Consider the following 15231-nt stretch of genomic DNA (forward strand, 5'->3'; position numbering starts at 1 on the left):
GTGTCTTTTTCCTTGGCCCGTAAGGGCCTGCCCATAACAAAGCAGACCGTTGGATAATTCTCTGCATAGATGAATGTTACCAGGCAGCTGAGAACGAATTACCAGCAGGCATTCGGGCCCATTCCACAAGGGGGGTCTCTGCATCCAGCGCATTGTAGAGAGGGATCCCTGTCTGGGAGATTTGTCGTGCTGCGACATGCTCATCTTTGCAAAGCACTATAGCCTGGATGTGGGTCGCACTTCTGATGCACGTTTGGCAGGGCAGTGCTGCAAAATCTTAGTATGACTTTCTGCCCACCTCCTTCATTACTGCTTTGGGGGTCTATCAAAGAGGAATCTGCGGGAGAAAAGCAATCCATTGAAGGAGAAGTTAACTTACCGTAATGTTCTTTCTATGGATCTTTCTCCCGCAGATTCCTCATCTCCCCTCCTATCCGTCTTCGCTCAGAAAGTCAGTGGTGGTTGTGCATCTTTCTATTAAAAAAAAACGTTGACTTGGTGATGGTCCCTTGTGTCTGTTTTTCTGTCTTCCTGCCGCAGTCTTAAAACAAACATTTTTATAACACTTCTCTTAGTGTTCTTTTTCAATTGTTCCTCCTTCGGAGGCCTATAATGATTTTCGCTTTTAAAGGGCTCATTAGCCCTTGTGTTCTCTCTGTTTTCCTATGCAGTGTGTGGTGCTCAGGAAAAAAGTGGGAACTGAAGTCGGGGCATAGTGACGCGCTACTTATACGACACCTGATGTCAGATCCGGAGCCAATCACAAGACGCCGAGCAGGACAGATCAATGGCGGGTCGAGGTCCACTACACCCCCTATCGAAAAGATTTCCGAAGTCGCAAAGCTGGAGGGAATATCTGTCAGATGAGGAATCTGTGGGAGAAGAATCCATTGAAAGAACATTACGGTAAGGTAATTTCTCCTTCGGATGGAGACCTCATGGTGGGGTCAGAAACCAGCCACCATTCTTTTGTGTGGGTAAAGGTACTTATTGTACCTTTTTGTTAAAGTTAGGTTATTTTTTTGTTTACAGTGGTAGGGAGAGGAATCTGGTTAGAACAGGTTTCTGGACAGCACGCTTTGGCTAATTTCTAAGCCATCCTGACAAGCACTCTTCGAGTCTCTTTTCTTAAAGAGTAGGGTAGAGAAACATAGGGATAGCATAGGTTTTGCTTTCCAAATAAAGAACTACTTTTCCCAAAATGCAACGTTGTCCATCTCCTGATTTGGACTTAACACAACAGTAGTTACCTAAAATCTATGCTGAAGTACCTATTGTAAATATTACATGGTGCCAAATAATCGTTTTTTTTTTCAAATTCCAATTTTATATTTATTGCTAATGTTTAAATATTACATAACATATTGCCAGCTGCTAATTTCAGTGTCTCTTATTCATTACAGGCTGTTTAATCACCCTGATGAACATTGGTGTTTGGGAATTTTTGTTTTCTAGAATGTAAAGATTGCCAAAAGATTAACAGTTATTTGTTCAATTTCACCTTCTTTAGCTTTGCTTTCAGGCCACATTTTATTGTGTGCTGTGTAATATTTTAGCCATTAGAAGTTAATATCAGAAATGCTTTGTTTCATATTTTGTCACTCTCCTATTTAGTGACCAGATTCCCACGACCCATCTCACCTCTTCAAGATGTGGCTACAATTATTGGGAGCAGAGAACAATTGGCAGTGCTGCTGCAGCTCTATGATCACCAGCTAGAACACGAGGGTACAACAGGCTGGGAGAGTTTGCTCTGGGTTGTAAATCAGCTGTGAGTTTTTTCCTGTTTTTTTAAACCCTCAGCCTTTCAATATCCAGTTTTATGTTGCTGACATTTTGCTGATGCTTTTTAAAAAAATATATATTTTATTATTTGTTATAACAACATACCATACAGACTTACATATGTATCCAAATAACAGTGCACATCCAATTGCATCTGCTTATCGCACTCCCCTGACCCCATCTCACGTGTCTTGGCGCTTCACCTTCCATCAAACTGGATTGAGCATTTTGCACTGTCTCGTCAAATGGTAATGTAATGGTGATGTTTATTTATATAGCGCCTATACACAAGCAAGTGTTTCAAAGCGCTCAAGGAGGGAAGGAACACGGGGAAAAAACAACAGTCACTCAGAGCTCTTGAATTTCTGAGACAATAAACGGTGTGTACAGGCAGATTAAGTGAATATTGTACATTTAACAATTTAGGTACAGCAAATAGGCCTGCCCGCGATTCTGCAGTTTTTTCAAGTCCACATTTAAGGGGTGAAGACAAGGGAGAACAGACAGAACGATCTTCAGCCAGAGCTGTATACAGATTGTGCAAGTGCGGGAAGGCAAGGTAGGGGTAGGGGACCAAGTGCGCCAAGCCAGTAGAGACTGGTGAAGTGCGGAAAGAGAGCTCTCAGCGTTTTATAAGTGCAGTGGGTGTAGGGCCTTGCGGCAAGTGCAGAAGGACTGGCGGGGGTACCTGGGACGTTTTGAGACTCTGAGGTACACCAGGCGACCAGTCAATACATTGTTGGAAGGAGGGAGAGAAGGAAGAGCAGAGAGCTAAGTTAGCAGGGTAGGGTGAGAGAGAAGGAAGAGAAGAAGAGGAAGGTCTTGATGAGTTTCTGGAATTTGATAATTTCAGGCTCAAGACGGAGGGTGGCAGGGTGAGGGAGGCACATGCTGAGGAAAGTGATCTACCTCCAAATCTCTGTTTGGAGAACCGGCTCACTCGCAGAAGGTTGGAGGAAGAGGAGCGGAGGGCTCGAGAGGGACAATGCGACAGAGCATTTCTTACACTTGGGTGTCATCATGCGCCGATGCCATCAGTTCTTGCAAAATATGCCTTCAAGAGTCCAAGTCTACATTTTGCTCTCCTTGGCCCTGTCGGGCCGCTCCTTGCCACACTGATGTCTCTGCCAACAACAATAATTTTTGGAGTTCACTCCACCACTGTCCTACCATCGGGTCTGTGTGGCTTTTCCAACCCATCGCTATTCTATGTTTTGCTAGTATATATGCTACGTCTTTTCATTTACTACCATGTCTGGCTTGCTTGGGTGATGCAAAAATACCAAGCATACACGCTGTGGGAGACCGCGTGTCTAATGCTATGCCTGCTTTGGCTAGGAACTGAGCTATTTCCTCCCAGTACTGTTGGATCTTCCTACATGCCCAGAACATAGGTACCAGGTCTGCATTAATCAGACCGCATTTTGGGCAGGTGTGTTCCGCTATTTTGCTAAATGTTGTGATTTTATTGGTGGTTAAATACGCTCTATAGGTTATGTACAACGGATTTAACTGGAGTCTCTAATTTCTGGACACCTTATTATGGTACGCGGTCGCTCAACTCCAGTCTGCATCTGTCAGTGGTTCCTGCAGGTCTGCTTCCCAGCTAAAATGGGTTTGTGCCAGCATATCCCCTTTTCGGAAAATCAATAACTCGTATATTCTTGATACTGCATGCCTTCCCTCTGAAATATCATAAAGGGTTTCTATTGTTTCATCCTCCTGTAGTACTCGATCTGTTTCTGGCCACTTCTGCCTTAGTTTAGTGAGGAGTGTAGCATATATTTTGTGTTGCCCTGCATGTAACCCCGTCTCCTCGGTAAGAGCTCCAAAGTCCATCGGCTACCCTTGTCATAATAAGTCTCCCACCGTTGCTACGCCCTTGGGTTCTCGGTACTTTCTCACATTAATCTGAACTGTGGGTCCTCGACCTTTAGTGTTATTAATGGGATCTGAGGGAAGTAGGGTAACTTCTTCTCTAACAAGCGACAAGCCCTACGCCATATCGATCTGCCTAGCGTCCGCAACAGCTGAGATTTTGGGCTATATCACGCTTTGATCCATATCACCTCCTTTCGAAAAAATGGGGTGCATGCTGGCTGTAGCAACCGTGTGTCTTCGGTTCATTCGTCAGACAGCCATTTTGTAACAAATTGAAGTTGGCTCACTACAAAGCATGCTTCACAGTTAGGCAATACCCCATATGGTCTTTGCAATTTTCGTCAGTGCCATTCTGCATCCTGACTTGTACCATGAAAAGCTACGACACGTGGTGTCAAGTTTATTGAAGAAGCCTCTAGGTATGTCGTTTGGGATGTTAGTGAAAAAGTGCAGGAGTCTCGGGAGCACCACCACCATTTTTAATAGCGTGACTCTACCCATCATTGAGAACGGTAGTCTAGCCCAGAAAGTCATGGATTTCTCAATTCTTTGTGTTTTGTATATGTTCTTTCTTGGGGTTGTGAAAGTGTCTACTCCCAGGTATTTAAATGTGTTCACTTCCCTCTTAACTGGCAGCACTGTCAGTGCGCTCAGAGGTTTCCTGCTGTACCCTGCCAAGGGGAATAGACACGGTTTCTGCGCACTAATCATGATACCTAAAAGTTTTGCGTAGCGCTCAACCACGTCCAAAATATACTGTAGGTTAGTTTCTCGGTGTTGTAAGTATATAAGCATGTCATCAGCATATAGGGAGATCAGGTTTGCTGATACTTTCTGTGCTACTATAAAGTGGAAACATATTTGTCTTGAAAGATGAAATGTGCTCTGTTGCTAATAACTAGCGTAATTCAATGAAACTTGTTCTCATCTAATGAATATATTCCTCCCACACACACCTCATCTATGAATTCCCCTTCAGACACAGGCATCACCAGAAAGCTTTTCAGCCCCCCACCAGGTGGTGCCATTGGGCTCCATCACGCTTTTTGGCAGCTTTTTGCGATGGAAATGTCAGCCATATATATAAAATGCCTGGGTATGTTTCCATACTCAGTTGATGCAATTTATCAGTGTTAGGTTGCCCTCTGCTGTCCAAATGGCAAAGTTTACCTCTGTGTGCCCCGTCAACAACAGCTATCATTTTACTAACAGAAATTCGAGCATGTTCTACCCGGACACCTTCACCTTCCATTATCGCAAACATTCAGAATCATTTCAAGTTACTTCTGTCCACCCCTACTTCTCTTCACATAGAGCAGAGCGGGTCCAGTGCCAATAAACGGTTAATTACCGGCTCAACGTTTCAGCCTCTAAAGAGCGAAATGCTGTAGGACGAATGCCTCCTCATGAGCTAAAACTGAAAGTAAGTACTGTACTTGTGCTACTACTCAATCTTATAACATCAGAGGGACTCTGCAATGAAACAAGGTTGATTATGTGGGGGGCGTGGCTAAGCAGCCATGTAGAAGGTCACTCTAACCGGAGCTCCTGCGGGATCCGGAAAGATCCTCATCAATATAGTGGATCCTGCAAGATACACGACCTAGGAATGAGGTGTACCATAAAATAATGCAGTAGGACCGTGGAGAAGTTGGGTCGTGTCGGAAAGCTGCAGTACAGAAAACGTGCCCTCCGAAGTTAACACTGGTGAAACTGCAAGTAGAAGCAAGATGGCGGCGGAAAGGCACAACATCTCGCCCAGACGGCCCAAAGCAGCTAGGCTGGGCAAAGCTGTCAGCGGCGTAACAGAGACCTGTGGCAGCCCTGGTGCCCCGGTGCGGAACACACAAGGCAGCATGGGTATGTGCTACTGTTAGTCGAGCTGCAGCAGAAGGTGCGAGCACAGAGACCGGGACAAGCATACGGAGAGGCAGTGAGCTGTCTGCGGCAGACAGAGCCGCGGCAGAAGCTCCATGCACGACTGGAGTAGGAGCCAGGAAGGAAGTGCGTTGGACCCGGGAAGAGGCAGTGTGCTTCAATGCAAGCTGGGAGCGGCCGAGAAAGTGCTGACTACTGTAGGCAGGCACCAACTGCAGAAAGGAACTGCTTCTACGGACAGCGGGACCATTGCGGTCACGGCAGCATCCAGACAAACCAGACCCCCAAGCAGAGCTGAGTGAGTACGGGGTGCCGGTGTGGGGCTGAAGGAAGGGACGCAACATTATGGATGCCCATTCTAGAACACCACATAGAAGCAACATTTGTATGGGCCTGTAATGGGAGACTGAACCGCATTAGAGCACTGGCCTGGCCCCAGTGCACACCGGGGCAAACATGGAATTGAGAAGAAACCAGCATGCTGCAGCACCCTACAAGGAGGATCTGTAGGGAACCACCGGAGGGCAAACAAGCCACCACCCATCCCAGTTCCTTACAAGGAACAAAGAAGTAGGGACAAAAGGCACACTGGAGCAGGGGACGACGATCCATGCAGCAAGAGCAGCCATGCCACCAGAGTAGAGAAACCGCATACTGCCCTCACAGCAACATGGAGGACAACAGTGCAGGTGCGGGGCTGACACCCCCGATAAGGTTGGCGCATGCTGGCTAGCCGCCTCACCAAACATAAGTGGAGCGGTGGGGCACAATCCCACGTGCCCCAGAGGGACCGACTCAGGCCCCCTTGGTGGGCTCTGACCTGGGTGGTGCGGCTGACGCCTGGACAGCGTAATCAGACACTGTAGGTGGCTGGGCCAATCCCAAGCACAAGTAATATAAGGAATATATATATTTTTTATTTATTTATTTTATTTGATTTTAATTGTATTACAATTTTTACAAAAAAAAACATAACTTTCTTCCAAAATAGACCTTCAAGTCTGTCCCATAGATTACTTGGTATTTGAGGCATTGCTTCCGTTCCGTCGGTTATACAAGGGACTACCTTCGCTTTGAAGAACGATAGAACTGGCATCTTAGAGTGTTTTCCGAACTTTTTATCAATCATCCTTGCTTGGACCATCACGGTCTTTGTTTTGGCTGTAAGTGACTCTTGCATTGGGAGTTCCATGCTGCTGTTAGTGTAACTCCCAAATACTTGAAGCTCTTTACGACTTCAATTCTATCCTTCTCCATGGTCCAGTTCTCTTTATAGGCTGTCCTGGAGGATGTTTCGAATGCCATGATCTTAGTTTTAGTCTTATTTAGTTCCAAATCATTCTCTTCTAGATATTTGTCTTTGTAGCCCAACCGCTGTTTGATCTAACAGAATTATATGGAAGCGTACAAGAGTCTCTGGATCTTCTCCTCCCCCAGTGACGGGGGAAGCATCTGATGGTACTGAACTCTTCTTCCAGGTCTACTATGTACGCATTGTAGAAGGTCTAGGCTAATGGACAACCCTGCTTTACCCCACAAGCGGTACAGATTACCTTCGAAAGGACACCCTCGCCGTTCAGACGGATTCCATAGGCGATAGGATTTCTTCCGGGCAGTGCTTGCGGTTTAGTTTATACCAGAGCCGTCCCCTGTTGACTTGGTCAAATGCCTGCACGAGATCAATAAAGGCCATGAATATGCGTGGAGATCCTTGTTGTACCTTTGCTTTAAGGCAGGATAATAGAAGGATGTTAGCAGTGGTGATTATATTTCGCACAAAGCCCGTCTGGTACCGATCTATGAGTGGAATTTTTTTGCCAGCTATAGAGACCATCCAAGGCGCATGAACGAAACACCTTGCCAATGACGTCTAAAAGCGCTATGGGGCGGTAATTCTTTGGATCTTCTTTATCTCCCTTTTTAAAAATGGGGACGACATTTGCAGATTTCCAGGATGATGGAACCTTGTTGTATAAGTTACTATTGCTGAAAATCTGACCTATCAGTGGGGCACATGTATCCACATTGATTTTTAAATCGATGTTTGATATGCCGTCCGGCCCCGGAGCTCTTGAGTCTTTCAATCTCATAATTTTGAATTTAATTGACTCCACGTCACAAGGGATTTCCCACGCTGTTACTTCTTGCCTGGAACTTTCAAAAGAATCATTCTTAGGCCTTTTATACAGGTTCTCAAAGAAATCTACCCATTGTTCTTCACTCACATTGTTCTGTAGATTATTGTTAATCTTTGTCGTTGACTCGTTAATTAATGACCAGAACTCTTTGCTGTTTTTCATCGCCAGTGTTCTCAGCATTTTCTCTGCGTCCAGTTGCAAGCGCCTGGCCTGGTGTTGTCTCAGCCAACCGCTGTAATTACGTTTTGCGTGATGAAGCCTTTCAATCGACTTATTTGATTTAGAGGTTTTCGCCATTCGTTGGAATTTTCTCAGGGTTGCTCTTTGCAACATCAGGTCTCTTTCATAGCTGTGTTTGTGTGTTTCGCAGTTATGGTCTCCTCGGAGCTTTGTTGTACGGTAATCCTCTAGTAGCGGTACATAATCCAGAGTTGTAGATTTGTATGGTTTCCCTGTTATGTCCTTTGAACTGCTGGTATAAGCTTTCGGCCGTTAGTTTCAAACGGTTGCCTATAGGACCTGTTTCTAGTACATGTATTGTGAATTCCTGACTTGGTCTTTCAGTCCACCAAGTAGTTTTCAGTATGTTGTGATCACTATGGGCGGTTTCTTCCACGCTGAAATATTTGACCAGGCTCAATAGGTCTCTTGAGACAAAAGTATGATCGATTGTTCTTTTTTGGTCGGCTCTTTACCAGGTGGGAATTTCCATGTTTTTATTTGATCTGAACCAGTGAAGATTATGGAGGTCCCATTTGTCCATAATGTTTTCGCATCTTTTGCCTCTCTCCCCTATACATGGGGTTGCCTAATTGAGCTGTTTATCCCTGGGCTCCAGGACACAGTTCAGGTCTCCATTTATTATTATTAAGTTTGTTTGCTGGATTTCATGCTCTTCTTCCAACAGTTTATCAATTTGCTCTAGATACTGGTCTGTTTCAGACTCAGCTGGGTTCCAATATGTGTTGATAATTAATATGTTTTGCGGGTTCTTTCCCCTGTTCGTTTGCCACCCTAATCTGGTGGCCTGGATAAAGCGGGAAAGATAGACTTCAGCTAGACGTTCGAGACCGCTTCCTGACTTGACTGCTGTCAGAAGGCCAGCTCTCGGCTGTCCGGCATCCGCTTTTAGTGCAGGGGTAAATGCTATCGAATAGCCATCCAGGTGCGGCTTTGACATCAACCATATCTCCTGTAAACATAGGTTCTCCAGCATGGGGTCTGGCATGGATTCACATGCTCATGAATATTCCCCGTCGTCAGGCTGGGAATCCTCGGTAAAGAAAAAACCAGCATCAGTTTCGTTTCTGATCTGTCTTTCGTAGTAGTAACCAATCACTGATCTCTGCGTCATACTGACCACAGCCAATGACTGCCCTCTACCTAAGCCCCGCCTCTGGCAGCCATCTTCAGATTTTTACCGCACGTTCAAGTGTTGGGAGCCTCGTGCTATTGCTCTCGAGCGTTAGTGCTATTTTTTCACGTTTTTTCTCAAAAACTTTGATTTTTTTCGGTCAAAAAGAGCCTCAAGCTCCACCGATTCTTCATCCGATCAACGGGGACCCGTGTCGGATTCGTCTACGCCCCTCAAGGGCGAAGATTTCATCGAGCTACGCTTTTGGTGGACTCCAGAAGTTTCTCAGGCCCATCTCGGACATGGCCCAGGAGAAGGTAAGCTCGACGCCCGGAAAGCTGTTCAGGGTCTGCCCTGGATGCCAGCTTCAGAATGTCTTTAAGGAGGACGAACACTCCTTTTGTCTTTACTGCCTACATGAGGACAAGACGCACGTGGAGAAGGACTGTGCGTTTTGCGGCAATATGTCGGAGCGACCATGAAGGACCGCCATCAACGTCTCGCCAACTGGCTGCAAGGGAAGAGCCCGTCAGGCGAGAAGAAGAGGAAGAAATCCGAGCGGTCTTCTAAGACCTTTGAGGACGCCCCGGCGACGGGGGTCCAACACAAGGCCAAGCACCGCGAGTCAGCTGGCACCGGGAGCGCCGAACGGTCGGGCTCTACGGGCGCCAGGCAGGGCGCATCCTCCCCGGCACCATCAACCACGAGCCAACGCTCTGGTTCGGGTAAGAGCAAGGCCGAGCACCCGGCGAAGCTCCTGGAGAGGCCCCGGTCGAGCTCGAAGGCCCCATCGGAGGGAGAGCGAGGCAGTGCCCCCCCCCCAAGGAGAAGGAGGTGAGCGCACCTAAGGTGGTGAAAGCCTTAATCCATCCGGCCAAGGCCTCTATCGAGACAGTCGTGGCGGCCCTGTCTCAGCCTGTGGAGGCTACACCAGTGGTGGCGACCTCGGGGCTCAGAGTCTCCCTGCCACCGCGGAGGGAGTCCTCTTTTATGCCCATCGACAGGACCCCCGTGAAACCTCCGGAGAACTGCTGGAGAACAACAGTTACAGGTAAGTAACTTGTTCCATGTCAAATATTCCCAGGTTCACGTCTGTAGCCACTGTCAAGTGAGAAAAGCCTTGTGTATTCCAGGAGCCCATAAGGAGATGATGTTGCTTATCCAGCTTCCTTTTCAGGGTTTCTCCAGCCACTGGTTGCTAGTTTTTACTCGAATACTTTTGCGTTTTAGAAACCCATGTCTGTTTGATCTGGGTTGCCGAAGATTTTTCTACGAGTGTCCTTGGTCCAGGCGTTTTTAGGCGGCCTTTGCGCTACTGTGATCCTTATTTTTTCCCCAGGGCCTTTGGGCCATCTTTCCGGTTTCCTTGATAGTTTTACGTCCGCATATCCATGTTTTTCTTTGTCACGTGGAGCTTCTTCCAACTCTCTTCTACATTGATTTTGGTTATCCCACCTCCGATGTTCATACTGTTCTCTTCTTGATGGTGTTTTTGTGCTATATTGTGGTTCAGCATCCTCACTAGTGGATCTAGGTTGTCTATGCATTGCACTCACGTCATCAGGGGCCGGTCTCCTTTTGGAACGACCAGGCACTCCTTCCTCAGTTTTCTTATCACTCTCCAATATTTCTTTCAGGTCGTAACCCAAGTACCTTAGATCACGGCTCTTTCTTTAAGATCTTCGTCACTATCACTGATGAAATATGAACATATGCCCGGTCTTTCTTGCCTTTCTCGCATGGTTCGATGATTTTTATATCTTGTGAAGTCAATTGACTCAAGTTTGGTACTTCGTTGAAGATGTTTTATATTGAGGTCCAACTTAGCCTGAAGCCATCCTGTTTTTCTCGTATTCTCTCCATTTGGAAAATACTGCAGTTACTCTAATGCGTTTACTCATGGAGCCCCTTGTCTGGTCCTCGCTTGTGTCACTCGCCTCTCGAAGTTTGGTCCGTTCTTTTACTTTATTGTGACGATTTGGACGAAGGTGGTTCTCAGGCTTATAGATGTGTTCAGACTTTCTCCTCAGTGGCCTTCTCAGGCTATTTCCAATACCATGTTTTTCTGAGGCAGGCATGTAATCTTTTCCTTTCTTTACCATCTTTGGGGATCGCGGATCTCGCGCCTTTCGTTTTTATTCCAACTTTCTATACGCCTCCTGACTATTCCTCTCATCTTTATGTAACTTAGTCTTCATGACTGTTACTCCTGCTCGTTTAGTGGCGTTGTCGTTGGCTACTGTCTCCGATGACCCTGGTGTGTCTTCTTTAGAGTCTTCGACTGTGTAGGTACTTAAATTCATTAGTGCCTCAATAGATCCAGATTCCTCTTCCTCTCTCTTCTTCAGAGAATTTCCTTTTTCTCGACATAAGGTTATTTGGAAGTGTTTTCTCATTGCTGTTCTGTTCTCTGATTTTGCGCTTTGCTACTACAATACGCCTATCCAACTCCGGTGGGTTCAGAGTTTTTAGGAGCACTCTCTAATCTCCATCCTTTTCAGGCTTCTGCCCAGTTTTAAGTGCGGTCTTATCTACTAATTTGTGTTTTTTCGTAAAAAAGCTGACAAGGTCTTTCTGTTTTATATTTGATGTTTTGTCTTGGGATTTGGCACTCGGCGCCTTCGGAGATGTCGCCTGGATTATCTCTAGATCGTCCAGGTTGTTGCAGCCGTTGTCCTGTGTACTGGAGTTTTTTTCTCCTTCTACTTGCTCAGTGATTTTGGGTAATGACGAGACTGACATCTGGGTTCCTGGTGTTTTACTCTCCGGGTTCAGTGCGCAAGATGTTCCTTGCTCCCTTGTGTATTCTTGCCTTGATTCTTTTGACAGTATGTACTTTTATAGATGTAGGATTTGTGTGTGCATTAAAGCCATCACTGCTGTTTGATCTCTTATAGACTCATTCAAGGCTTCATAAAGTTTACCAAAGGGGGCAAGAGCGATCGTCACCGTTGACATAATTCCCATTAAGTCTGCTTTCTTGTAGGGGGTTTCTCTTGAGCTTCCTTGAGAGATATTTATGCCTCTTTCGTTCCTGTTTGGAGTACAGCAGATGGAAAGTGCGCTTGAGGTGGTCTTGTATTATACTCCTCCTATCTTGTGGAGGGCTCAGGGAATCTGGTTGCTGGGTAATAGGGCAGTGGGTGGAAGCTTCACCAGTGTGCTTTTCCAGCGTTAACCCCTGATCAAGCTTCCCGCCCACACCCTCCGTTTGTTGAGCCTCTTTTTGAATAGGAACGATCCGGTCAGTGCTCTTTACCACCGTACCTATGGCCGGAGTGATTGGATGTTGAAGAGCGGCTGGAGGGGGGGGGGGGGGCGGAGGTTTCCCAAAGTGCCATCGCACTGGCGTTCCTGACTTCGATGGAGGATCCCTAGATGTCAGGTTTGGTGCCACCACCTCTTAAGGCTTCGTAGGGGTTGGCGTTGGTGTGCTTACTTCTTCAACTGCCACCCATCCTTCTAAGAGCTCAGTGTCTGTGATTTCTTTGGGCGGCAGAGCCGTGCGTTGGCCCCTTTTTTTGAAAAAGTCTATGGCGTGATTAAGAATATTAGAATTGCCTCCTTTGTTCTTATAACTTGAGCCTCTATAATACGATTTTGTTAAGTTTTTCCCTGTTTTATTTTTTTTTTAGGCTATAGTTACACGTTCTTTTCTCCTTTCGACTTTATTCCTTTCCATGATGACAGGCCGCCAGCAGGGGGAAGACTTTACACCCTGCAGCTCCACTTCGCCCCCGAGTCCCTCCCCTGCCCTCGACTTGGCTGGAGACTCCAATGACTCTTTCGCGTGCTCTGCTGCGCCCACCCATCTCGAGGCCGTCAGCACTGCACTGGGTTCCCCCTCCTCCGTTCCTGGGCGGGCGATCGCACCGCAGGAATCGCCCTCCCTCCCACTCAATCCTCCCCCGCTCTGACGCCAGTCCACGAGCGCACTCCATCTCCCCGGCACGGTCCCCCACCGCCAAGGAGCCCGCCCGCCCCCGACAGGAGCGTGGACCGTCACCTCCACGATCACCCCCTGGCGCCCCTGCACCAAGGTTACGGGTGGCAACGGGGGTTCGCGTCCTCCTCCACGGACCCGGCCAACACGCCTGGAGGCGAGCCCGTCACCATACCACTCTCCGACAGCTCCTGCGGGGGCCTCGCCAACAGATCCTCCCCTGTGGTAAGGGGGCAAGCGGTTGGCGGGATTTCACTTTCCTTATTATCCTGAGTTGGGGAACTCAAATTAATGACCGATGTTACTTCCTTGTCTGTTCTTGCTGGAGACCTCGGGGGAGTTTTCTTTGAATCATTGGCACTAACGCCCTGTTGATCACTCTCAAGCAGCGTGTTTACAGTTCCATTATTGTCTTGGGTTGAACTGCTCAGATTATTCAGTATATTCACAGGTACTGCCGCTTTATTTATTTTTACTGGGGACCTCTGGAGAAGTGTACTCGGCTCAATGTCGCCAGGCTCCAACGTCCCACTGCCCCCCGTGAATCAGTCACTTCCCTCTGCAATGGGGGTGGGCTAGAAGGTCCTCCCAGGTCAAAGACCGTCTTCCTCCCTTGGGTACTGGGGAAGGTTGGAGGGGCGCTAGATACCAGTTTAACAGGGGACATCATAGTTAGGTTTGTGTTGGTAATGTTATTTATGTTATTAATGTTGATAGTCTGAGTCTTTAATGCCGTCACTCGTGGAATTCTGCATCTTGGTGTTAAGGCCTGGGACCCTAAACACCCTTGCTTCTTACCTCTGGGTTCAGTCACCTCACCGCCCCCTCCTAGGGGCCCATTTTCAGTAGCTTTGTCTTTGCTCTCCCTTTCATGTGTCCAAATGCCGTCTCGACGGGAGCGTGAACTTCTCAAGCAGCGCTCCTCACGTTCTTCCACTGCTGACCTGTCTGCTATGACTGCAGGACTGCACCACTCAGCAACCACTCCGCGGCCAGACTGGGCTTTTAAACCCTTGCTCCTCCCAGTCAGCCGGTAGAATAGACAGTATAGACAGGCTCTGTCACAGGTTCAGCCAGAAAAGGAGTGACTGCAGGACTGCACCACTCCACAACCACTCCGCGGCCAGACTGGGCTTTTGAACCCTTGCTCCTCCCAGTCAGCCGGTAGAATAGACAGTATAGACAGGCTCTGTCACAGGTTCAGCCAGAAAAGGAGTGACTGCAGGACTGCACCACTCCGCAACCACCCCGCAGCCGCTCTGCGGCCAGACTGGGCTTTTGAACCCTTGCTCCTCCCAGTCAGCCGGTAGAATAGACAGTATAGATAGGCTCTGTCACAGGTTCAGCCAGAAAAGGAGTGACTGCAGGACTGTACCACTCAGCAACCACTCAGCAACCACTCAGCAACCACTCCGCAACACCAGGGAACACGGATCAAACAACAAAGGAGCACAAATGGTGTACAAAGCTGCTAAAAACAAAGCTAAGCTGCCTACGCTGGACACATTCACGAAACCCACAAACATAAGCGCTATGACAACGCCATTGGACCCAGGACACAGGAGGAGCCGGAGCAAGCGAGAGGAGATCAGCAAGTCCTGGGAGGCAAGATGTGGGATCTCTAGCTGAACAAGCAATGGTGGTAGAAAAACAGGTTGCAAAAAACATGTTATCCCTGAAGGAATCAACAACGGATATCACAATATTGCAACAACAAATTTAGCACTTGGAAGGAAGAATAGGTGACGCAGACGGTAGGGCAAGAAGAACAATGTTAGAATTATTGGCCTTCCCGAAGGAGAGAAGGGGATGAACCCTACGAACTTCATTGAAAAACATGTTCCTGCAAGAAATTGGACCTGGCTCCCTCTCCCAAGGGTTCACAGTGGAACAGGCACATAGATCTTTGGCCAGAAAACCTCCACCAAGAGCCACTCCATGGCCAATCATAACCAGCATATAGATCTATAAAGATAGAGAGAAGATCCTGGAATATTTCAGGAAAGGCAGAACAATATGGAAGGCATCTAAGACAATCACAGCGTACCCGGACTACACTTTGCAGGTACAGAAACAACAGATGCACTTCACTTTGGTGAAAAAGAGACTCTGAAACGCTAATCTCAAACGCATGCTGCTGTATCCTGCAAAATTAAAGATCATACAGAACGGCAGAGTGACCTTCTTCAAGACCTAGAAAAAGCGCATAAATGCTTAAATACGGAAAACATTCCGACAGGAATAGCAGAGCA

At 47.3% G+C, this 15231-nt stretch overlaps 1 protein-coding gene across 8 annotated transcripts in view; it reads left to right on the plus strand.

The window, feature by feature from the left end:
* The window catches only part of RELCH (RAB11 binding and LisH domain, coiled-coil and HEAT repeat containing), a 1825259-nt gene that overhangs the window by 1203116 nt on the left and 606912 nt on the right, over positions 1-15231 (plus strand). For all 8 annotated transcript variants that reach the window (XM_069613666.1, XM_069613665.1, XM_069613669.1 and 5 more), the window contains one exon: positions 1615-1771. In XM_069613666.1, coding sequence (XP_069469767.1) covers positions 1615-1771 — 157 coding nt within the window. The remainder of the gene's footprint in view (positions 1-1614; positions 1772-15231) is intronic.

Source organism: Ambystoma mexicanum, chromosome 5p (assembly GCF_040938575.1).
Source record: "Ambystoma mexicanum isolate Mex_15411 chromosome 5p, UKY_AmexF1_1, whole genome shotgun sequence".
NCBI classification, from domain to species: Eukaryota; Metazoa; Chordata; class Amphibia; order Caudata; family Ambystomatidae; genus Ambystoma; species Ambystoma mexicanum.